The 24,804-nt window shown below is 49.1% G+C and overlaps 3 protein-coding genes across 4 annotated transcripts; 1 reads left to right on the top strand and 2 right to left on the bottom strand.

Moving 5' to 3' along the window:
- Nucleotides 1-668: 668 nt before the first annotated feature.
- Nucleotides 669-8,457, bottom strand: fxn (frataxin). Its single transcript, XM_069688116.1, has 5 exons — nucleotides 8,119-8,457; nucleotides 7,565-7,746; nucleotides 7,219-7,339; nucleotides 2,847-2,944; nucleotides 669-1,004 (listed from the first exon to the last, which is right to left on the bottom strand). Exons 1-5 carry the CDS (start codon nucleotides 8,173-8,175, stop codon nucleotides 866-868), a joined length of 597 nt encoding a protein of 198 aa, XP_069544217.1. The 5' UTR covers nucleotides 8,176-8,457; the 3' UTR covers nucleotides 669-865.
- Nucleotides 5,235-6,750, top strand: LOC138614590 (uncharacterized). Its single transcript, XM_069688122.1, has 3 exons — nucleotides 5,235-5,316; nucleotides 5,590-5,799; nucleotides 5,912-6,750. The coding sequence occupies exons 1-3, from the start codon at nucleotides 5,235-5,237 to the stop codon at nucleotides 6,748-6,750; spliced, it is 1,131 nt and encodes a 376-aa protein (XP_069544223.1).
- Nucleotides 8,458-12,224: 3,767 nt separating the features above from the next.
- On the bottom strand, nucleotides 12,225-24,797 carry LOC138614585 (3-hydroxy-3-methylglutaryl-coenzyme A reductase-like). Of its 2 annotated transcripts, none has more exons than XM_069688114.1 (20): nucleotides 24,357-24,797; nucleotides 23,850-24,034; nucleotides 23,634-23,745; nucleotides 23,469-23,556; nucleotides 23,306-23,390; nucleotides 23,123-23,228; nucleotides 22,904-23,010; nucleotides 21,388-21,504; nucleotides 21,148-21,308; nucleotides 20,456-20,715; nucleotides 20,157-20,317; nucleotides 19,447-19,641; nucleotides 19,210-19,368; nucleotides 18,872-19,029; nucleotides 18,649-18,754; nucleotides 18,386-18,556; nucleotides 17,795-17,935; nucleotides 17,486-17,644; nucleotides 13,880-14,034; nucleotides 12,225-13,225 (listed from the first exon to the last, which is right to left on the bottom strand). In XM_069688114.1, the coding sequence occupies exons 2-20, from the start codon at nucleotides 24,012-24,014 to the stop codon at nucleotides 13,171-13,173; spliced, it is 2,661 nt and encodes an 886-aa protein (XP_069544215.1). In that variant the 5' UTR covers nucleotides 24,015-24,034; nucleotides 24,357-24,797; the 3' UTR covers nucleotides 12,225-13,170. The 2 variants fall into 2 exon arrangements, with proteins under 2 accessions (XP_069544215.1, XP_069544216.1); XM_069688115.1 differs by having other exon boundaries at nucleotides 23,634-23,742.
- Nucleotides 24,798-24,804: the final 7 nt, after the last annotated feature.

Here is a 24,804-nt window from a genome sequence, read left to right as displayed (position 1 = left end):
TTTCTAATGTCTTTATGTTTCTAACGATGTCTTTATGTTTCTAACGATGTCTTTATGTTTCTAACGATGTCTTTATGTTTCTAATGATATCTTTATGTTTCTAATGTCTTTATGTTTCTAACGATGTCTTTATGTTTCTAATGATGTCTTTATGTTTCTAACGATGTCTTTATGTTTCTAACGATGTCTTTATGTTTCTAACGATGTCTTTATGTTTCTAACGATGTCTTTATGTTTCTAACGATGTCTTTATGTTTCTAATGATGTCTTTATGTTTCTAACGATGTCTTTATGTTTCTAACGATGTCTTTATGTTTCTAATGATGTCTTTATGTTTCTAATGTCTTTATGTTTCTAACGATGTCTTTATGTTTCTAATGATGTCTTTATGTTTCTAATGTCTTTATGTTTCTAACGATGTCTTTATGTTTCTAATGATGTCTTTATGTTTCTAATGTCTTTATGTTTCTAACGATGTCTTTATGTTTCTAATGATGTCATTCCATCTGGGAGTTTTTCTGGTTTCTGTCAGGACACAGTTAAACCGTGAAGACTTGAAAGACCTCCAGCTGCTTGTGACTACTTTGGTTATGTTTTCCACAGATTATCATCAGGTGCACTGAACCACCTGAAGATGAATCCACGCTCACAATATGAACAAACAGGACTAGATTAAATGTCTTTTATTTACATGAGAATAAACAGAGTGGAAACACAGTCAGCTGGTGAAGTGCGCCAATTTAAAATGACATCATAACAGAGGAAAACATTTCAATACGTGTATTGGACCTGCATATTAAAACACATTCTTCTTCCCTGTGTTGAGTGAGTGAGTGCTGGTCCGGTTAAATACTGGGTCTGAGGTTCAGGAGTTCGGCAGGTCCCTCAGGTCCAGGTTCTGGTTGTAGATGATGGAGAACTCGGTGGAGAGCAGCTGGTGGAGGCTGACCCCGTCGTGAGTGTACACCCAGCGCTCGCCGGTCCAGTCGTAGCGCTTCGGCCCACTGCAACACACAAGAACCGGAGAAACATGAACTACATGGATTTGTGAACCACGTCAGTTATTGATCAGTCTGAAACTCACAAAGGTCGAAAACAGGAAAAGGAAAAAGAAGCGTAGGTGTTGCTAAATATTAAAAAAAGAGTTATTATATGAACTGTCCAGCTATAAACTAAAATAATCAATAGAAACCTCAGTTACTTCCTCCTACCAGGTCCAAACTATCCGGACCTCATCCCCCTGTGGACTGAACCGAACATCCCAGGTACCACTGACTCCTGCAGACACTAGCAGCTCCTCTCAGCCAATAGCATTCACCAATTTAACCATCATCCATCAAAACAGACGGAAAGTTGGGAGGTTATTAATCATCTCAGGGTATTTACGTAGTCATGGAAACGCACCTATATACAGTATAATGTCACTGCTGCAGATATTCTGCTGTGATCAATATTCAATAATAATAAACAGATCAGCTGATAAACTGACATCTCACCTGTTTGAAGGTTTCTATGAATGAAGTTGCTGCTGTTCTAAACATGAACTTTTCTCTGTGGAGACGTCACCATCTTTGATAGTTCGGAGCGGTTTGGAGCAGGAAGTGACCATATTTGGACGAGCTGGGGGAGGAGCCAGAGGTGGATCTGACCGATCTGATCGGAAACCTGACGATACTACATCCCGCCCACCGATAGCTGTAACCTGACTGCACCGCAGGCCTGTCAATCAAACAGACACGCCCCCAAAAACAGGTCTTCTTGAATCTTCTTTTCTAATGAATGAGGGATTATTTTCAGATGGACCTCCAGAAAACTAAGAAGAAGGAGTGACTTTAGCTAACAACACCGAGATAACTGATGGACACATTTTATTCACTTTGGATTTGATGAGAGAAGTTGAATGGGAGTCTATGGAGCCGGAGGCTTTTTGGAGCCGACCTCTAGTGGCACTCGCTGGTATTGCAGCTGAAGACACTTCTGGATCAGAACCATTTTACAGACCTGAAGCTACGAACTCTTTTATATCCAGTCTGTGGTTTTATATCCAGTCTGTAGTTTTATATTCAGTCTGTACTTTTATATCCAGTCTGTAGTTTTATATTCAGTCTGTACTTTTATATCCAGTCTGTAGTTTTATATCCAGTCTGTGGTTTTATATCCAGTCTGTAGTTTTATATCCAGTCTGTAGTTTTATATCCAGCCTGTAGTTTTATATCCAGTCTGTAGTTTTATATCCAGTCTGTGGTTTTATATCAGTCTGTAGTTTTATATCCAGCCTGTAGTTTTATATCCAGTCTGTGGTTTTATATCCAGTCTGTAGTTTTATATCCAGCCTGTGGTTTTATATCCAGTCTGTAGTTTCATATCCAGTCTGTAGTTTTAGATCCAGTCTGTAGTTTTAGATCCAGTCTGTAGTTTTATATCAGTCTGTAGTTTTATATCCAGTCTGTGGTTTTATATCCAGTCTGTAGTTTTATATCCAGTCTGTAGTTTTATATCCAGCCTGTAGTTTTATATCCAGTCTGTAGTTTCATATCCAGTCTGTAGTTTTAGATCCAGTCTGTAGTTGCAACATTATACAAAGGAACCGAAAAATGTATTCAAGCACACGTGAGTAACCGCTGGAAGGAAAAACCTCAGACAGAACCATCAGAACCAGGTGGACCGGGTCTCTTCCTGTCCTTCGCCCCAACAGGTTAAAAACATAATTTAATTAACTGACTGTTTAATAACTACATAAGCTAATTTGATGAATTGATTGATTACTAACGATGGATATAAATAACGATGGAGGTGGACCTCCTGAGCAGCACAGTCCAGGTGTGTGTGATGTCACTGTGTCTCACCTGGTGGGAGAGGACAGCCAGATCTGCTTGTTGGGTGTCTGTTTGTTGATGACGTAGGTGCCGTGGTCTCCACCCACCTTCACGGTCAACACACCGCTCTGCGCACGCACGCACACACACACACACACACACACACACACACACACACACACACACACACACAAGTCATGTTCCCGTTTCATGAACCGTTTCAACCTCCAACTAAACCCAAACTTTGCTTTCTTTATTTGTGTTGTGTGACATCATCACTTCCTGTTAGTTTTTTGGCTGCGTCACGTGACCTGCCTCCAGGTTGTCCCAGTCCTCAAGAGGACAACAAACAATGAAAGGTGCAGTTAGAGGCTCCGCCAGCAGGTGGCAACAGTCAAAAGAGCAGCAGCCGGCCATGTTAATAATACAGAAATCTGTTTTTATTTTGGACTTTAAACACATGTTAAGAACACGTGCTGCTGGAGATTAAATATTTGTGGGTCACAACTTTTCCAGACTTTTGGCTCTGATTTCACCAAACAAATCAGAACTGTTCTGTTTGTGGTCTTTATGTTGAGAAGAGTCAGCTGCCAACCACCGACCAATCAGAGGGAGGCAGCAGAGACAGCTGCTCTCCAAACAAGATCAAACTCACACACACTACAGACACTAGTGTTGATGATGGAGGTACACAAAGTGAGACTCTCCTCTCTGAAACATAAACTCTCCATGTGACCATGTGGAACTCTTCCTCTGAGATTATCTCCAGAGTCTTCCTCATCATCAGCAGCTGCTTCAGTCGGACCAGGACAGCTCACAGCATCAATACACAGACAGACAGACAGAGACAGACACACACACAGACAGAGACAGACAGACACACAGACAGACAGACAAACAGACACACAGACAGACAGACAGACAGACACACAGAGACAGACACACAGAGAGACAGACACACAGACAGAGAGACAGACAGACACACAGACAGACAGACAGACACACAGACAGACAGACACACAGAGAGACAGACACACAAACACACAGACAGACACACAGACAGACAAACAGACACACAGACAGAGAGACAGACAGACACACAGACAGACAGACACACAGACAGACACACAGACAGAGAGACACACAAACACACAGACAGACAGACACACAGAGAGACAGACAGACACAGACAGACACAGAGACACACAGACAGAGAGACAGACACAGACAGACAGACAGAGACACACAAACACACAGACAGACAGAGACAGACAGACAGACAGACAGACAGACGATGTGTGAGGTGAACATGAGCTGACAGCATCAGAATAGCAGCTGCTCTCAGCAACATGTCTAAAACAGAGCGGAGGCTGAAGGAGACGACATCATCCTCCGACCCTGAAACTTCTAACATCCAATCAAATCATCAAACAGATCTCTCATTAAACCATGAAGTCAGAACAAACTTCTTTCAGCTTCACTTTCCATCTGTTTGGTGTGATCATGTGTCACATTTAAACATCTTCATATGTCATATGAAGACTGACAGGAGGAGAAATATTAAAGAGCTACGTCAGCGGTGCGTTTCATGAGTGATCTTCTACTAATGTTTGATGTTTCACTCCGATTAATATCCCACAAACTGCTGTATGTTGACAGTTGACCTCCAAATAGGATGGACGACCTTGACCTTTGACCTGTGATGACCAAAATCGATCAAGTTCATCCGTCAGTTCAACTTAATCCTTGTGACGAATCTGAACAGATTTCCTGCAGGTTTTACTAAAACATCCTGTTCATGAGCATCGGTTAGTGTGAGCTGACCCCTGACCCCTGACCTCTGACCACCAAAATCATATGATAGAAAACATGACACCTGCATCTGTCACCAGCACGGCTGCATCAGAGGAGCGTTACCTGCTGTTATATAACAAGTATCAATGTACAAACCCGTTTCCCAAAAAGTAGTGACGCTGTGTAAAATGTAAATAAAACAAAATGCAATGATTTGTAAATGATATAAAACCATATTTTATTGTAAATAGATCAAAGACAACATATAAGATGTTTTGAATCTGATGTCATCAACACGTCTCTATAAGTTGTTCCAGGATCATGTTCACCACTGAGCTGCATCAACTCTTCTTTAAACAACACTCTGGAAACCTTTGGGAACTGAGGAGACCAGTTTCTGGAGTTTAGAAAGTGGAATGTGGTCCCATTCTTGTGTAGATATAATTTTAGCTGCTCAAACGTTCAGGGTCTCCCCTGTCGTATTTTTCATTTTAATAACTCTAATTTCTCCATTTCAACACCTGATTCGTTGTCTTTGTTCTATTTGTAATAGAATATGAGTTGTCGTGATTGTCAGACAGCTTCACGACGCTTTGGTTGACGGGTTGTAAGTTAACATCCTGGATGACGATCTGCTGCCTGAGAGGCTCTTCAGTCACACTTGATGAGCAGCAGCTGAACTCTGTTTACACTGAAGATATCATCAGTAATGGAATCACTTCATTACAATCACTGATTACTGAAATATGAGGAGTTCTTTATACTTCTGGTCCCCGTGAACAAGGAATAATAAAAGTCCGTCACCAGTCTCCGTCACCAGTCTCCGTCACCAGTCTCCGTCACGAGTCCCCGTCACCAGTCCGTCATCAGTCTCCGTCACGAGTTCGTCATCAGTCTCCGTCACCAGTCCGTCATCAGTCTCCGTCACGAGTCCGTCATCAGTCTCCGTCATCAGTCCGTCATCAGTCTCCGTCACCAGTCTCCGTCACCAGTCTCCGTCACGAGTCTCCGTCACCAGTCTCCGTCACCAGTCCATCATCAGTCTCCGTCACGAGTTCGTCATCAGTCTCCGTCACCAGTCCGTCATCAGTCTCCGTCACGAGTCCGTCATCAGTCTCCGTCATCAGTCCGTCATCAGTCTCCGTCACCAGTCTCCGTCACCAGTCTCCGTCACGAGTCTCCGTCACCAGTCTCCGTCACCAGTCTCCGTCACCAGTCCATCATCAGTCTCCGTCATGAGTCCGTCATCAGTCTCCATCATCAGTCTCCGTCATGAGTCCGTCATCAGTCTCCATCATCAGTCTCCATCACCAGTCTCCGTCACCAGTCTCCGTCACCAGTCTCCGTCATCAGTCTCCGTCACGAGTCCGTCATCAGTCTCCGTCACCAGTCTCCGTCATCAGTCTCCGTCACCATTCCGTCATCAGTCTCTGTCACCAGTCCGTCATCAGTCTCCGTCCAGTCCCCGTCATCAGTCTCCGTCCAGTCTCCGTCACCAGTCTCCATCACCAGTCCGTCACCAGTCCGTCATCAGTCTCCGTCACTAGTCCTTCAACAGTCTCCGTCACCAGTCTCCGTCACCAGTCTCCGTCACCAGTCTCCGTCACGAGTCCCCGTCACCAGTCCGTCATCAGTCTCCGTCACCAGTTCGTCATCAGTCTCCGTCACCAGTCCGTCATCAGTCTCCGTCACGAGTCCGTCATCAGTCTCCGTCACCAGTCCGTCATCAGTCTCCGTCACCAGTCTCCGTCACCAGTCTCCGTCACGAGTCTCCGTCACCAGTCTCCATCACCAGTCTCCGTCACCAGTCCGTCATCAGTCTCCGTCACTAGTCCTTCAACAGTCTCCGTCACCAGTCTCCATCACCAGTCTCCGTCACGAGTCCCCGTCACCAGTCCGTCATCAGTCTCCGTCACCAGTTCGTCATCAGTCTCCGTCACCAGTCCGTCATCAGTCTCCGTCACGAGTCCGTCATCAGTCTCCGTCACCAGTCCGTCATCAGTCTCCGTCACCAGTCTCCGTCACCAGTCTCCGTCACGAGTCTCCGTCACCAGTCTCCGTCACCAGTCTCCGTCACCAGTCCATCATCAGTCTCCGTCATCAGTCCGTCATCAGTCTCCATCATCAGTCTCCGTCATGAGTCCGTCACCAGTCTCCGTCACCAGTCTCCGTCACCAGTCTCCGTCATCAGTCTCTGTCACGAGTCCGTCATCAGTCTCCGTCACCAGTCTCCGTCACCAGTCTCCGTCACCATTCCGTCATCAGTCTCTGTCACCAGTCCGTCATCAGTCTCCGTCCAGTCCCCGTCATCAGTCTCCGTCCAGTCTCCGTCATCAGTCTCTGTCACCAGTCCTCATCACCAGTCTCCGTCACCAGTCCTCATCACCAGTCTCCGTCACCAGTCCTCATCACCAGTCCTCGTCACCAGTCTCCATCACCAGTCCTCGTCACCAGTCTCCATCACCAGTCCTCGTCACCAGTCTCCATCACCAGTCCTCGTCACCAGTCTCCATCACCAGTCCTCGTCACCAGTCTCCATCACCAGTCCTCGTCACCAGTCTCCATCACCAGTCCGCTTGCAGTCCGTCCAGGACACAGAGGGACTTACAGAGAAGACCACGTCGTAGTCCGACCCGGTGAAACCTTCATCCATCAGGTCCTCAAAGAAATCAGCCAGACCGTCCAACGTCTCGTCGGCAAGCTTCTCGTACGCCGCTTCTGTCAGCTCACTGTCTCACACACACACACACACACACACACACACACATATATACATATACACACACACACACACACACACACATATATATACACACACACACACACACACACACACACACACACACACACACACACATATATATACATATACACACACACACACACACACACACACACTAAGTTACACCATTCAACATGATGCTCAGAGAAGGAAACAATGAGTGAGTTCTTACCTGGTCTGCACAGGTGTAGCGCTCCACCGGCCCGGTGACGTCATGTGGATGGTTCTGCTCCCCCGGCCCGGTGACGTCATGTGGATGGTTCCGGTCCCCCGGCCCGGTGACGTCATGTGGATGGTTCCGGTCCCCCGGCCCGGTGACGTCATGTGGATGGTTCCGGTCCCGGAGGTGAGCGCCTGAAGGAGGTGAGTCTCATCAGGGTTTCAGCTGCATACTTTCACCTTTTATTTCACTCATTGTCGGAGTTTGTTAACAGTTATAAACATATAAATTCTTAATGAATTAATTCTCGGTGGTAAATCTTCCTCTCACATGGAGAAGTTCAAACTTCACCGGATGTTTGGATGATTTCAGGATTCAGACTCAAACTGACCAACAGAGAAGAAACTAAACTGTCCACCTGTCCGAGGAGCAGCACGCTGGTTATTCATGGACGGGACCGGAAGGACACGGAGCCCGGTGACGTCACGCGGTCTGAGCAGCTGCGACCGTCAGAGCGCGTGAGTTGGCGGGACAGTGTTTCAGTCGGCAGGCCGACAGGAAGTTACCTGGCGGAAAAGGGCCGCACGTGCCTTCACCAGGCGACACACCTGTGAACACATCATCGGTGTTCCGGTGAAGAAGAGCGTCGACAGAAAGACGTCCCGCGGTCCTGTTGTGTTTCCGCCTCTTCTTCTTCCTGTGAATCCATTCTTCTTTTTTGATTCCGTTGGCGGACCTGCGAACCGTCTTTGGTGCACACCGCCACCTACCGCACCGGAGGGTGTAGTTCCTCCTCCTGCTGTTTCTGACCCGGCGGAGCGTCTGACGTCACGGGGAGCGTGTTACATCACTTCCTGTCTACCAACATTGTGACTCCTGTTACTTCCGTTATTTCAGCTTCTCTTCCTGAATTAAACGTTTCTGAACTCTTTACACTTCTTCTAATCTCAAGGAGGAGGAGGAGGAGGAGGAGAGGGGAGGAGAGAGGAGGAGGAGGAAGGGGAGGAGGAGGAGGGGGAGGAGAGAGGAGGAAGAGGGGGAGGAGGGGAGGGAGGAGGGGGAGAGGAGGAGAGAGGGAGGGGGAGGAGAGGAGGGGGAGAGGAGAGGAGAGGAGAGAGGAGGAGGGGGAGAGGAGGGGGAGGAGAGGAGGGAGGGAGGAGGAGGAAGAGAGGGAGAGAAGGAGGGGAGGAGGAGGGGAGGAGGAGGAAGAGGGGGAGGGGAGGGGGAGAGGAGAGAGAAGGAGGGGGAGAGGAGGAGGAGGGGAGAAGGTGGGGAGGAGAGAGGAGAGGAGGGGGAGATGAGGAGGAGAGGAGGGGGAGGAGGAGAGGGGGAGGAGAGGAGTGGGGAGGAGAGAGGAGGAGGGAGGGGGAGGAGAGAGGAGGAGGAGGGGAGGAGGAGGAGGAGGAGAGGAGGGGGAGGAGAGGGGAGGGGAGGGGAGGAGGGAGGGGGAGGAGAGAGGAGGAGAGTGAGGAGAGGGGAGGAGGAGGGGGAGGGGAGCAGGGAGAGGAGGGGGAAGGAGAGGAGAGAGGGGGAGAGGAGGAGGAAAAGGAGAAGGAGGAGAAAGAGGAGGAGGAGTAGTGTAGTTAAGGCTCTGGAGGCCAGGGTCACCGAGGAGGAGGAGGAAGGGGAGGAGGAAGAGGAGGAGGAGTAGTGTAGTTAGGGATCTGGAGGCCAGGGTCACCAAGGAGGAGGGGGAGGAGGAAGAGGAGGAGGAGTAGTGTAGATAGGGCTCTGGAGGCCAGGGTCACCGAGGAGGAGGAGGAGGAAGAGGAGGACGAGGAGGACGAAGAGGGGAGGAGGAGGAAGAGGAGGAGGACTAGTGTAGTTAGGGCTCTGGAGGCCAGGGTCACCGAGGAGGAGGAGGACAAGGAGGAGGAGGAAGAGGGGGAGTAGGAGGAGGAAGAGGACGAGGAGGGAGAGGAGTAGTGTAGTTAGGGCTCTGGAGGCCAGGGTCACAGTGGAGGAGGAGGAAATGGAGGAGGGGGAGGAGGAGGAGGAGGAGGAAGAGGAAGGGGAGGAGGACGAGGAGGAGTAGTGTAGTTCGGGCTCCAGGGTCACAGAATTAGAATCACTGCTGTGCACCATGCTAAGTAACCAGCTAGCTGTAGGAGCTAATCAGGGAGGGGGTGTACAGCTGTCTACCAGGGGACAGTCAGATGTCTTCCCGGGGACAGAGTCAGATGTCTTTCCAGGGCCAGAGTCAGATGTCTTCCCGGGGACAGAGTCAGATGTCTTTCCGGGGCCAGAGTCAGATGTCTTCCCGGGGCCAGAGTCAGATGTCTTCCCCGGGACAGAGTCAGATGTCTTCCCGGGGACAGAGTCAGATGTCTTCCAGGGGCCAGAGTTAGATGTCTTCCCAGGGACAGAGTCAGATGTCTTCCCGGGGACAGAGTCAGATGTCTTCCCGGGGACAGAGTCAGATGTCTTCCAGGGGACAGAGTTAGATGTCTTCCCAGGGACAGAGTCAGATGTCTTCCAGGGGACAGAGTTAGATGTCTTCCCAGGGACAGAGTCAGATGTCTTCCAGGGGCCAGAGTCAGATGTCTTCCCGGGGCCAGAGTCAGATGTCTTCCAGGGGCCAGAGTCAGATGTCTTCCCGGGGACAGAGTCAGATGTCTTCCAGGGGACAGAGTCAGATCATCAACTTCCACTGTTATGCAGATGACACTCAACTATATCTTTCTATAAAACCAGATGAAACTAATCAGTTAGTAAAACTTGAAGCCTGTCTAAAAGACATAAAGGCCTGGATGACCAGAAACTTCCTGCTTCTAAATTCAGACAAAACAGAAGTTCTTGTACTTGGTCCTAAACACCTCAGAAACTCTTTCTGTAATCACTTAGTTACTCTAGATGATGTTGTCTTGGCCTCCAGCAAAACTGTGAGGAACCTTGGAGTCATCTTTGATGAGGACTTGTCCTTTAGACACCAGATAAAGCAAATCTCCAGAACTGCCTTCTTTCATCTACGTAATATTAATAAAATCAGGAAAATCCTTCCTCAACGTGACGCAGAAAAACTCATTCCTGCGTTTGTTACTTCTAGACTAGATTATTGTAATTCCTTGTTGTTAGGATGTCCAAATTACTCATTAAAAACCTGCAGCTGATCCAAAATGCTGCAGCAAGAGTACTGACGGGATTTATCAAGAGAGATCATATTTCTCCAGTTTTAGCTTTTCTTCACTGGCTTCCTGTGAAATCAAGAATATAATTTAAAATTCTCTTGATGACTTACAAAGCTCTACATGACCAGGCTCCATCATATCTTAGAGATCTTATAGAACCATATAATCCTAGCAGAGCACTTCTCTCTCAGTACGCTGGTCTACTTGTGGTTCCTAGAGTTTCCAGAAGTAGAATGGGAGGCGGAGCTTCAGTTTTCAGGCTCCTCCCCTGTGGAACCAGCTCCCAGTTTGTGTTGGAGGGGCAGAAACCCTCTCTAGCTTTAAGATTAGACTCAAAATGTTCCTTCTTGATAAAGCCTATAGTTAGGGCTGGCTCAGGTAGACCTGAACCAACCCTTAGTTATGCTGTTATAGGCCGAGGCTGCTGGAGGACTTCGTTACATGCTGATCTTCTTTTCTTTCCTCCTACTCTTTAACTGACTCATACTTCACCATCTTCTTCTCTCCCATAGTTTCTTCTTATTATCTGTTGTCTCCATTCAGTTCCTTCACTCGTGTAGTTTCTGTTCTTTCTTTTCCAGATGTCCCGTCATGGAGCTGCATGTCTCTGCTCTGTGATTGTCGTCTCCACCAACAGTTCTTCTCTTCTATCTCTATGCTGTCCTTTTCTCTCTCTGCTCTCCTCTCACCCCAACCGGTCGAGGCAGATGCTCCGCCCACCTCTGATCCTGGTTCTGTTAACAGATGTTCTCCACCTCTGATCCTGGTTCTGTTAACAGATGTTCTCCACCTCTGATCCTGGTTCTGTTGGAGGTTTCTTCCTGTTAAAGGGAGTTTTTCTTCCCTCTGTTGGAGGTTTTTCTCCCTTAAAGAGGAGTTTTTACCTCCTAGTTTATGTGGGAATTGTTGAATTGTTGAATTGTTGAATTATTGAATTGTTGAATTGTTGAATTGTTGGTTTCTCTGTATAATATTGTAAAGTCTTGCTATAAAAACTTTAATGTGTTAAGTGCCATGAAATAACCTGTGTTGGTATTTAGCGCTATATAAATAAAGTTGAACTGAATATCAGGGGAGGAGTTTCAACCAGAAGATGATAATAATCTGTACTTTATTGATTACTCAACATAACTTCTACATTACATTACAAATACGACACTTATCTGAAGCACGTTTAAATAAAGAGTTGATTTTAGTCCCGTATGAGGGTTGAACTGTGATTCCTCTGTTATGCGGAAGTTTGTTTGATGTTTTAATATCCTTATTTGTTTTGTCAAAGGATTGTCAAGGAACTCACTGTATTAATTTTTTTTTTTTTTTTTTTTTTTTTTATTAAATATACAATTATTAGAAGGGAGAAGGACTAGAAAAGATGAACTCTTTTGAACATGATTTCTAGCCTTTTCATTTGGTTGTTTTTTTTTCTTTGGATGAGGACGGTGTGAAGAGGACAGTGTGAGGAGGACAGTGTGAGGGGGAGAATGGTGTGAGCAGAACCTCCTCCTGCTAACGTGAATCCAACATAAAGAACAACAGAACATCTGTCACTGTAAAACTTTTGTGTTTATTACAAAATATATTTAAATCTTTCTGCTGTTGAACAGGAAGTTTCACTGACTGAAAATCACTTGCAGGGTTAGAAGCGGCTCTGAGTGGTGATGTCATTGTGTGATGTTACTGTGTGGTGATGCCAGTGTGGTGATGTCACTGTGTGGTGATGCCAGTGTGGTGATGTCACTGTGATGTCAGTGTGGTGTCACTGCGTGGTGATGTCACTGTGCGGTGATGTCATTGTGATGTCAGTGTGGTGATGTCACTGTGATGTCAGTGTGGTGATGTCATTGTGTGGTGTCACTGCATGGCGATGTCACTGTGTGATGTCACTGTATAGTGATGTCACTGCGTGGTGATGTCACATGTCTTCTCATGTCAAACACACTGTTGTAATAAATGGACTTTGGAGCAGCAGATGTAGTTCAGAGTTGTCATGGTAACCACAGAGTACGTGAACATGGGCTGATGTTTTATATATATATTGATATATAATCCCTTCATCAGGACTGGCACTAAACAACGTCTCTGATGTGTCCTCCCTGTTTGAAGTTCTGTCCCACAGGTGAGACCTGCAGTCTTAAAGTGCCTCTTGGATCTAAACAATCATTCATAGATTTACTTAGTAACCACCCAGAATCAACCAGAACCACCCACAACCACACAGAACCACCCAGAACCACCCAGAACCAACCAGAACCACCCAGAACCATCCCTCTCTGGTGTCTCTGTGGTCCATTTGGCAACAAGAGAAAAGTTTGAGCATCGTAACCGTGGAGATGAAAGAAGTCGGTGACTGAATCAAACACGACCAGGATCAGGAGATGAAAACAGTCCGACAGGAAGTGGGAGGATCTCAGATCTTCTTATGTCCACAATAAAAGACGTTCAGAGACGCTCCCGTCTCTCTGGAAGACGTCCAAGTCCGGGAGGGGGCTCTCAGGAGGCGTTCCTGGTGCACTGTCCCGGAGTCTCCTGGAGGTTGACCTTCGACCTGTAGACAGCAGTCACATGGAGCTCCGTCACCAACATGCATTGAGGTAAGATCTTCATGTTGTATGATGTCAGTATGACAGGCATGTTGATACAAACTTAGACCATCATCATCATCATCACTGACACTAACATCCTGCTTGTTTGCAGGATTCACTCATAAATGGATCACGTGTAATTTAATGTCTCTTGGCTGAAACATTGATATCACAGTGAACCCTCCTGACTTTATAGAAGATCTTTGCAATCAGCAACAGAGCTGTCAGAGTCCCGCAAACAGACGAAGGAATTTTATTCATCATTTTGTGGCTCATCACATATTAATTCAGGTAATCAGATAGTCACCTGTTGGCCACACCCACCTCACCTCCCATAAATAAATATGATGATAATTTAAATGTCAAATCTTTTTGAAACAACATTTTTTAGTCATCGTGAGCTTTTCATCTCAGTCAGGTCTTTATTTCCTGAAACTGAAGTAACCTTGCAGGAGGGTTGGAGTGCTTTACGTCACCAAACTGCTCATAGAAACTCCTTTCACATGTTTGGAACGAATAAAACATGAGAACACAGATCAGGAAGAAGAACTTTCAGCAGCAGTAGTGTTGGAAGGTGCTTTAATGTGATGACTCATATTATGGTTATTGTCTCTCACCTGTTGTGTGTCATGTGACTCTTGACCAGGTGACCTGCAGCCAGAGCGGCCATCAGAGAGAGCTCTCCGGCCAGAACGGTGGCGCACACGACACGGGCAAGCTGCCGGGCGTTCTCCCCCGGACAGTCCTGACACGCTCCCTGGACACCCAGCATCTGGACAGACAGGGGACAGGCGGGGGGACAGAGAGACACACAGAAAAAGGCATTTTTCTTGAATAAAAACTATCATTAATGATATTTGTTGCAGAGCTGGAGCTAAACTGAAGGCAAAGAGGAGGCAATATAAACCATCGGTACCGGAGATCTTAACGGGGAACGTGAGGTCGTTGGCCAACAAGACGGACGAGCTCGGCGCTGGTAAAGACCCAGAGAGAGTACCGGGAGTGCAGCATCATGTGTTTCACCGAGACATGGCTGCACTCACATCTCCCGGACCACAGCGCGGTCGTACCCGGCTTCAGGACCGTTCGGGGGGACGGAGACGTTGTTCAGAGCGGCAAGAAGAAAGGTGGAGGGATTGCAGTCTATGTGAACGAGAGGTGGTGTAATCCTGACCACGTGTGTGAAGGAACGTTTCTGTAGCCCGGACATTGAACTTCTAGCCGTGGGGATGCGTCCTTATTATTTACTGAGGGAGTTCACGTCCTCCATTGTTATCGCTGTGTACGTTCCTCCATCAGCTGACGTAGAGGCAGCAGTGGACACCATCTACTCCACTGTGTCCAAACTTCAGACTAAGCATCCCGGTGCATTTTTGTCAGTTACTGGAGACTTCAACCAGTCTGGATAAAGTTCTGCCAACTTTGCACCAGTATGTGAACTGCCCCACAAGGAACAATAAAACTCTGGACCTACTGTATGCTAATGCCATGGATGCATACAGTACTACTGCCCTTCCCCCCCTTGGTAGATCAGACCACAACCTGGTCCTGCTGACTCCCAGGTATGTTCCTCTGGTGCAGAGGCAGCCTGTAACCACCAGGACTGTGAGGAGGTGGACACAGGAGGCTAAAGACGCCCTGCAGGACTGCTTTGAGTCCACGGACTGGGATGTGCTGTGTGGACCACATGGGGAGGACATCAACAGCAGGACGGACTGTATCACAGAATACATTAAATTCTGTGAACACACCACCGTACCATCCCGGACTGTAAAATGCTTCCCCAACAACAAGCCGTGGATCACCAGGGACCTGAAAGTTCTTCTTAATCAGAAGAAAGCAGCCTTCAGGTCTGGGGACAGGGAGGAGCTCAGGAGAGTGCAGCGCCACCTGAAGGAGAAGATGAGGGAGTGCAAGGACTCCTACAGGAGGAAGCTGGAGGCCAAACTCCAGCAGAACAACGTGAGGGAGGTGTGAACCGGTATGAAGGAGATTACTGGGTTCAAGGGGAGAGAGAGACGACCAGGGGGAACCTGGAGAGGAACAACCATGGGGAACCTGGAGAGGAACAACCAGGGGGAACCTGGAGAGGAACAATGAGCTAAACTGTTTCTTCAACAGGTTTAGTTCACCACCCTCATCTGTCTCCTCCACACCTTACACCTCCCAAACACCTGCGCTACCTCCCCCCTCTGTTCCCCCTGGTGAGCTGCATGGACACAGAGCCCTCAACATCAAAGGGCTCTTCCACCACTGACGCCATGAACCCCCTCCCCCTCTCTGTGACGACCGGCCAGGTTAGGAGACAGCTGGAGAGAATCCACCAGCGCAAGGCTGCAGGACCTGATGGCATCAGCCCCGGGGTCCTGAAGACCTGCGCCGTCCAGCTGGCTGAGGTCCCACAACACCTCTTCAACCTGAGCCTGAAGCAGGAGGACGTCCCGGTGCTGTGGAAGACGTCCTGCCTGGTTCCAGTCCCTAAGACGATAACTCCATCTGGCCTCAACGACTACCGACCGGTTGCCCTCACATCTCATGTGATGAAGGTGCTGGAGAGGCTGGTCTTGGCCCACCTCAGGCCGCTGGTGAAATCTTCTCTGGACCTTCTGCAATTTGCGTACCAGTCTCATGTGGGAGTGGACGACGCCATCATCTACCTGCTGCAACGAGCTCAGTCTCACCTGGATGGAACCGGTGAATCTGTGAGAATCACTTTCTTTGATTTCTCCAGTGCATTTAACACCATCCAACCACTGCTGCTGAGTGAGAAGCTGCAGGTGGTGGGGGGGTGGTGGAGGTGGACACGTCCACCGTCTCCTGGATCAATGACTACCTGACAGGCAGACCACAGTTTGTCCGTCTGGGCAGTGTGCTGTCTGATACGGTGGTCAGTGGTACTGGAGCTCCTCAGGGAACTGTTCTGTCTCCTTCCTGTTCACCTTCTACACCACTGACTTCCAGAACAACTCAGAGTCAAGACATCTGCAGAAGTTCTCTGATGACTCTGCAGTGGTAGGATGTATAAGGGATGGACGGGAGGAGGAGTCAGTGGACGGTGTATAAGGGATGGACGGGAGGAGGAGTCAGTGGACGGTGTATAAGGGATGGACGGGAGGAGGAGTCAGTGGACCTTGTATAAGGGATGGACGGGAGGAGGAGTACAGGGGGGGAGCAGCATTGGAGCCGGAGACACCAACAGACTTAACAAACTGGTTAAGAAGGCCGGCTCCATCATCGGCTACAAACTGGACAGCCTGGAAAAGGTGGTGGAGAGGAGGACGCTGAACAAACTATTATCCATATTGGATAATCCTGACCACCCTCTCCACCTGCTGCAGGGACAGAGGAGGACATTCTCCAAAAGACTCCTCCAGCTGCTGTCACAAGGACAGATATCTGATACAGGAGATCATTCCTGATACAGGAGATCATTCCTGATCCAGGAGATCATTCCAGATACAGGAGATCATTCCTGATCCAGGAGATCATTCCAAAAATGGCTGCATGGCAGAGTTCCAAGACCAAAACCACCGCTGAGCAAAAAGAACATCAAGGCTCGTCTCATTTTTGCCAGAAAACATCTTGATGATCCTCAAGACTTTTGGGAAAATACTCTGTGGACTGACGAGACCAAAGTTGAACTTTTTAGAAGGTGTGTGTCCCGTTACATCTGGTGTAAAAGTAACACTGCATTTCAGAAGAAGAACCTCATACCAACAGTAAAATATGATGATGATGATGATGATGATGGCGGGCGGTCTGTCTATCTATCAGTAATGCTTTTGTCCACTTGGAGCAGCAGAAACAGACGTAACACTTCAAAGACTTCTGCTGAAGTTCATTATTCCTTCTGTCAGGTTTATAAAGATCACTAATAAAAGATCACTGCGCTCACTGTGTTCAGGAGAAACACGTCTGCTGCAGCCATGTTTCTTTAACTGATCACATGTCACACAGAAGAAAAAATCTTCCATCGGAAACATAAAAGCAAAATGTTACAAGAATAAACAATTTAATACGTCAGCTTAAAGCGTGAGATCTAAATGAGTCGGACCGTTTATCCACTGTGCTGTCGGCCGTGAAGGAAACAAACTGCTCAGTGTGACTTTAATTAAAAACAACTAACTGAAGCAGTAAAAGTCCATTAAAACAACTGTTTCACTGACGACATGATGGGAGCACAACGTTAACCTGGATCCGTGTGTGTGTGTGTGTGTGTGTACCTGCAGGCAGGCCTGTTGGGGGGCCAGGTTGGTGCCCCCCCCCACGGTGCCCAGCTCTATGGAGGGCATGGTACAGGTGATGTACAGGTCCTCCCCCGTCGGCCCGGACCGCTCCATGAGGGTGATGCAGTTACTGCTGCCGACGGACTGGGCCGGATCCTGGAGGACACACACACACACACACACACACACACACACACACACACACACACACACACACACACACACACACACACACACATATATGAAGACAGGAGACAGGGGACATTGGGACCAGCTGGTGGACAGTATGTCCTCCTGAAAGCTCACCTGTCCACAGGCGATGTAGATGGCCGCCACCAGGTTGGCTGCGTGTGCGTTGAAGCCCCCGATGCTCCCCGCCATGGCCGAGCCCACCAGGTTCTTACTGATGTTCACCTCCACCAGAGCTGCTGTCGAGGTCTTCAGGACCTGACGGGGCACGAGGGAACACGCACAGGTTCAATTTCATATCATATGTAATAGGTTTTTACTTGTTATCGGTCTATTAAATGTGAGTGACAGCTGTCATCAGGACCAACAGAGGACGGTTTACTACATGAGGCCTCGTGTTACTTCATAGTTTTGATGTTTTCATTTTAATGCTGCGGCACTGAATTAACCCTGAATGGGATTTTAATGACAATTTCAACCCGACGTCGTTGTTGTGTGTCTTGGTCTGAGTTTTGAACCTGTTTCCAACTGACAGAGAACAACCTGCTGTTGCATCATCAACAACTAACAGCTCTGTCATCTGTTTAATACCGATTCTCATTAAACTTTCATACACAGAGTGTTTCTGTTGAAGGTCTTTTGATCGGCTCGAGGTCACGGGTTTAAAGATGGGAGCGCCTGGTTACTGCCACTGAAGACTCCTCCTACCTCTCTGACCACCTGGGCGGGGATGGTGGCCTCGCACACCGCAGACTTGCCCCGCCCTTCGATCCAGTTGATGGCGGCCGCCTTCTTGTCTGTGCAGAAGTTCCCGCTGACCGCCACCACCTGCAGCTCTGGGAAATGCTGCTGCAGCCTGGTCAGAGCCTGCTCGGTGCCCTGCACACCACACAACACAGGTCAACACAACGGCCCAACCTCCTGATGGTTCACACACACACGCACACGCACACGCACACAGGAACTGTTACCTTGGAGATCATGTTCATCCCCATGGCGTCTCCCGTCTTGGAGTGGAAGCGGATGTACAGATTCCTCCCGGCCAGACCGACCAGCAGCTTCTGGAGCCGAGCGAACCTGCCAACAGACACACAACGTCTCACAGCGTGGACACACAACGTCTCACACAACAGACACACAGTGTGGACACACAACAGTCACTCTGTCCTGTGATTGACAGCTCTGTGTTTCTACCTGCTGGTGCTGTCGAAGGCGTCCCTGACGGCCCGGAAGCCGTCGGCCGTCTCCAGCCAGGCTTTGACCTCCGCGGCCTGACAGGCGGAGGGCAGCCGGACCACGGGACCCCGAGTCATGCTGTCGGCCAGGATACGGCTGCTGGCTCCGCCCCCTAGCTGCAGCAGCACACAGGGAACAGGCTCAGATCAGGTACAGCACACATTAACGGATGATGTCATCGCAGGAGCGTTCACAGCGCCGCAGAGGAAGCGGAATAAATCTGAATGATCCGACCTGTAGCTCCGCCCACAACTCTATGAACCGTCTGCGCTCTCATGAAACGAATCTGAACTCACTGCGATTGCTCGACATCCGCGGTTGGTGCTGGCAACTAAGCAGCCCTCCGTAGTTGCCATGGGAACCTGGAACTGCTTCCCATCCAGATGCAGCGGTCCGGCCACGCCCACCGGTACAGGCATGTAGCCAATCACATTCTCACAGCAGGTGCCGATCACCTGGAAGACAACGCTCGGTCAGACTGGAAGCGGAGCGCGGCAGAGAGGAAGTGCGGCGTGTCCGGCGTGTCGCTTCACCTTGGAGTAGTCGTAGTCGGCGTACGGCAGGCGGCTGAGAGCGGACGGAGAGGGAAGCTTGGCCGAGATCATCTGTCTGCGTATGGCCACGCCCCTCTCCGGTCTCTCCATCATGGCCTCCAGTTTGTAAGCAGGGATGTGTTTGGAGGTGACCAGCAGCATCACCTCAGCATCACTCAGACAGCGAGGACCCAGCTGGAGGACACAGACGAAAGACAACGAATAAAAGAAGTTGACATGGTGGTGGAGGTTTGTCATGCCGCTGCCACATAGCTGTAACCTGACTGGACCACAGGCCTGTCAATCAAACAGACACGCCCCCAAAAACAGGTCTTCTTGAATCTTTTCTAATGAATGAGGGATTATTTTCATTGATGACGTATCATCTATAAAATGAAAAAGATGATGCAGTGATACAACATGTCTTCATATTAACAGCTCACCTCTGTTGTCTCCATATTTTTATGTCTAACATGTCTTTACGTCTCCTGTGTCCAACCTGCTGAGTGAGTCAGGCCTCACCGAGACGATGCAATCAGTGCAAGTGTCTTTTCTATTGCTGTCGAGCTCTAATTGGTTCACTAAGCTCATTACAGCCCCGTTAAACCACACGAGACGGCCGGGACACAGAGACACCTGAGGGAGACGGACAGTCGGTCGACGTGACGTAACCACCGAGAGGGAGGACTGATTCAGGTGTGATGTCTCACCTCGGGGTTCTTGAGGATGGACAAGCAGTCGTCCAGGCAACGGGGCGTCTGGGGGAGACTCAGCCGAGCGCTCTCCGGCTTCCCCTCACTGTCCTCGTCCCCCACCACGAACACGCTCCTCGGCTGGGGGTGCCCCGAACACACGGGACGGATGACCTCATCTGGGGGGGCACGAGGGAGACGGACAGGTCCATGAGCTACAGCATCATCACGGAGGACACACACATGACGGAGGACACACACATGACGGAGGACACACACATGACAGAGGACACACACATCACGGTGGACAGACACACCTCTGTCGTCCCTGAGGACAGGTGCCGGGGCATTGGCGGTGCTGTGGGCGGCGGCGAGGACTCTGGTCCGGAGAGCGGGCGTCTCCGGCCTGCAGCAGGTCTTGGAGGGATGCCGCAGGTTGAGGGACGGGGGGGACATGATGGGGTTCTTCAGGGACAGCGTGGACTCCATCTCAACCTGCTCGAAGAAGATGTACTTGATGGCCAGCAGCAGGGCGAGGGCCAGACAGATCACCTGCTCCACGTCCATGGTGACCATCCTGCAGGGGGACGGATGGAGACGGGTTCAGAGAGACGGAGACGGATTCAGAGGGACGGAGACGGGACGGAGACGGGATGGACACGGGTTCAAATGGGTTTCCATTTTAATTTGTTTTTAATTTGTTCTCCAAACTTATTTTATTTTTCTGGGCTACAACTGTCCGTCTTCTTATTGCCATAACTGTCAATCATCTGTTGAGCACTTTGAACTGCACCAAAATGTACAAAAAGTGCTGGGTGGATACAGTTTGATTGATTATGGGTGATTTCAGAAGAGGTCTGCTTCGGTTTGTTCATTTCTATCCTTCATGATCCTGTTTCAGTTCTTCTCTTTTTAACTGACCCGCCAACACCTGCAGCTCCGGAGCAGAGCAGGAGGTAAACCGTAACCAAGGTAACGTCACATAACAGCAGCACATCTCTACTCTCACCTGGTGAGGTAGAAGTGCCACAGCGGTTTCTCGGGCTCGATCCTGCGGGGGGACAGCTGGTCCAGCTCCATGCCCACCTGAGGGACGCCCACCGTGGTGTTGATGGACAGGGGCTCGGCGATCCAGCGGCTGTGGGCGTGAACCATGACGAGGCCCAGAGACTGCACACGGAGCGGAGAGGACACATCACACCGGGGTTCACATGGAAACAGAGACGTGTCGGAGCAGGAGAGGAGTTACCATGATCATCTTGACCCGCTGGGTCACCGGGTTGGGCTTGTTGTCCTCCTCCTCCATCACTCTGGAGAAGTGGCTGAGCTGCCAGATGGGGTGGCCCTCCTGACTGTCACGGGACAACTGAACACAACACAACACAACACATGCTGTGAGGGTGGAAGAATCAAAGCAGCAGAGTTACGCCGTATTTTGTGTCAATATTACATCATTACATAGATGAAAAGTATATTTTATGATATAAATTAATAAATTTGTCATTTTATCTAGTTTTTGTGAACGTTATGAATCCTCCAGTTCAGATTCTGTCCGTCACCATCTTTGTTAGTTCGGAGCGGTTTGGAGCAGGAAGTGACCATATTTGGACGAGCTGGGGGAGGAGCCAGAGGTGGATCTGACCGATCTGATCGGAAACCTGACGATACTACGTCCCGCCCACCGATAGCTGTAACCTGACTGCACCTCAGGCCTGTCAATCAAACAGACACGCCCCCAAAAACAGGTCTTCTTGAATCTTCTTTTCTAATGAATGAGGGATTATTTTCAGATGGACCTCCAGAAAACTAAGAAGAAGGAGTGACTTTAGCTAACAACACCGAGATAACTGATGGACACATTTTATTCACTTTGGATTTGATGAGAGAAGTTGAATGGGAGTCTATGGAGCCGGAGGCTTTTTGGAGCCGACCTCTAGTGGCACTCGCTGGTATTGCAGCTGAAGACACTTCTGGATCGGAACCATTTTACAGACCTGAAGCTACGAACACTTTTATATCCAGTCTGTAGTTTTATATCCAGTCTATAGTTTTATAAACAGTCTGTAGTTTTATAAACAGTCTGTAGTTTTATATCCAGTCTGTAGTTTTATATCCAGTCTGTAGTTTTATAAACAGTCTGTAGTTTTATATCCAGTCTGTAGTTTTATAAACAGTCTGTAGTTTTATATCCAGTCTGTAGTTTTATAAACAGTCTGTAGTTTTATATCCAGTCTGTAGTTTTATAAACAGTCTGTAGTTTTATAAACAGTCTGTAGTTTTATATCCAGTCTGTAGTTTTATAAACAGTCTGTAGTTTTATAAACAGTCTGTAGTTTTATATCCAGTTTGTAGTTTTATAAACAGTCTGTAGTTTTATATCCAGTCTGTAGTTTTATAAACAGTCTGTAGTTTTATATCCAGTCTGTAGTTTTATAAACAGTCTGTAGTTTTATATCCAGTCTGTAGTTTTATAAACAGTCTGTAGTTTTATATCCAGTCTGTAGTTTTATCAACAGTCTGTAGTTTTGTATCCAGTCTGTAGTTTTATATCCAGTCTGTAGTTTTATAAACAGTCTGTAGTTTTATATCCAGTCTGTAGTTTTATAAACAGTCTGTAGTTTTATATCCAGTCTGTAGTTTTATAAACAGTCTGTAGTTTTATAAACAGTCTGTAGTTTTATAAACAGTCTGTGCATAACATACATGTTGTGTTGTCATCATATGTGGTTGATAGATAGTGATAAACAACAACGTGGTGCTCTGACCTCCAGCACCAGGGAGACGCACGCAGGGAAGAAGGTCATGAAAACAAAGTAGTTGGCCAAGACAGACAAGCATCCGAAGCAGCACATGATCTCCAGCTGTCTCACACCTGGAGGACGAAGAAGAGAAAGATCAGAGCTGCTGTGTGCCCACAGAAAGGTAACCTGAGGCTCCTCCTTCGTTCCTGGTCTGTTAGAACAGGTGTGATTTAGTGAAGGTACCTGACATGGTTCCTACTCCGATCACCAAACACTCCACCAGAGCGTCCAGAGTGAAGGTGGGTCCCAGCACCGCCATGCCCCGGGAGATGTTGTCCCGCACCTCGTCCTGAAACAGTTGAAATGAATCAGGCGTCCGGGCGGCTGCTGAACGCTTCAGTGCGGCGAGAGAAGATTTGCTCGTACCTGAGAGCTGGAGCTCAGGGCGAACTTGGCCAGCGCGCACGCTTTGGAGAGGTCGATGAGCAGCAGGAAGAAGGGCAGCGCCTCGCTGGAAGACAGGACAGACAGCGGTTACCAGCCGCACCGGAGACACGGCGCGGAGGACACGGCGAGGACGGGGTCTTACTTCAGGCCGGTCAGCTCTTTATCCAGGAAGTGGATGACGACGGTGCTGAACACGAAGCTGGAGAAGATCGTGAAGAGGCCGGCGATGCCTGCGGGGAGGAAGAGCAGGTGTACCTCGCCGCTCCGCTTTAACAGCCCGTAAACAGCCCGAGCTTCGGTCACTCACCCAGGATGTATTTGGATCCCAGCTGTCTCAGGTTCTGGAACTGGAAGTAAATGTAGACGATGGCGATGCAGCGTGTGATGGTGAGGATGATGATGTCGCTGCTCAGAATCTGCTGTAAAAAGAGAAGAAACAACAACCTGAGATCAAACTCCTCCGAACCGAAGACCGGGAGGAAGGAAGTCCTCCTCCGGCCCGCTCCTCCTCCGGCCCGCTCACCTCCTCCGTTCTGGGGCAGTCGAAGTTCCAGCCGCAGATCTGGTCGTTGCCGGTGAACATGTTCATGGACATCATGCAGATGGTGAGCGTGACGGTGCTGACGATCACCTCCCAGGGGTGGGAGGCCACCAGCAGGCCGTGGGCCCGGAACAGACGGGTCAGCATGGTGCCGGGATCACAGGGAGCTGGGCCGTCACAAAACAGAGCCGTCAGTCAGCTTCATTACACAGCTGCATGTCCATCATGGACATTCAGAGGACGTAGTCCTCCAACAGCTGGATTTAAGGACACGATTTATGTCCATTTACATGAACGTAAAAAGAAAAATCACCGATTCAGACAGTAAACTTAAAACCGTGTAAACTTGTGTTAATGTTTGTTGTTATTGAGCTCATTACCGCTGAACTTCACGTCAACATGGTTCCGCATCATCCAGACTACATTCACTTCATTAGACGACTTCATGCTCCGCTTTAAACCGTTTAAGTAGCTTAATAGATTACAGACCGTGAAGGCTGCAGAGACTCGGTCCTCAGCGGACACTCGGTCCTCAGCGGAGACTCGGTCCTCAGCGGAGACTCGGTCCTCAGCGGACACTCGGTCCTCAGCGGAGACTCGGTCCTCAGCGGAGACTCGCTTTGTCTTTCAGTCCGCAGACATCTGGAGAACTGTTGTTCCTGCTGGCGGTTAAAGCGTGGTGTGAGCGGAGGGCCTTCCCTCGGTGAGGAGGATGCCAGACGGAGGGTTGCAGCTGAACGGACTCCCGTTAAGAAGCGGACCGAGGACCGGGCTCACCGGATCTACCGAGACTTCACGGGGCGGCCTCCGCTGCTCAGAGAGCGCCTCACCGATGGAGCCATGGCACGCTCCGACATCATCCGACGCCTCGGCCAATCGCGTCCGTCACCTGCTTCGCGAGCGCCTTCGCCACGCCCCGTTTCCATGGCGACGGTGT

The sequence above is a fragment of the Brachyistius frenatus genome, unplaced genomic scaffold (genome assembly GCF_029030835.1).
Source record: "Brachyistius frenatus isolate BFR_SWC_R1_liver_20210118 unplaced genomic scaffold, ASM2903083v1 Contig_528, whole genome shotgun sequence".
NCBI lineage: Eukaryota > Metazoa > Chordata > Actinopteri > Embiotocidae > Brachyistius > Brachyistius frenatus.
Note: the sequence above shows the minus strand (reverse complement) of the source record. Positions and strands in the feature narration are given on the sequence as shown.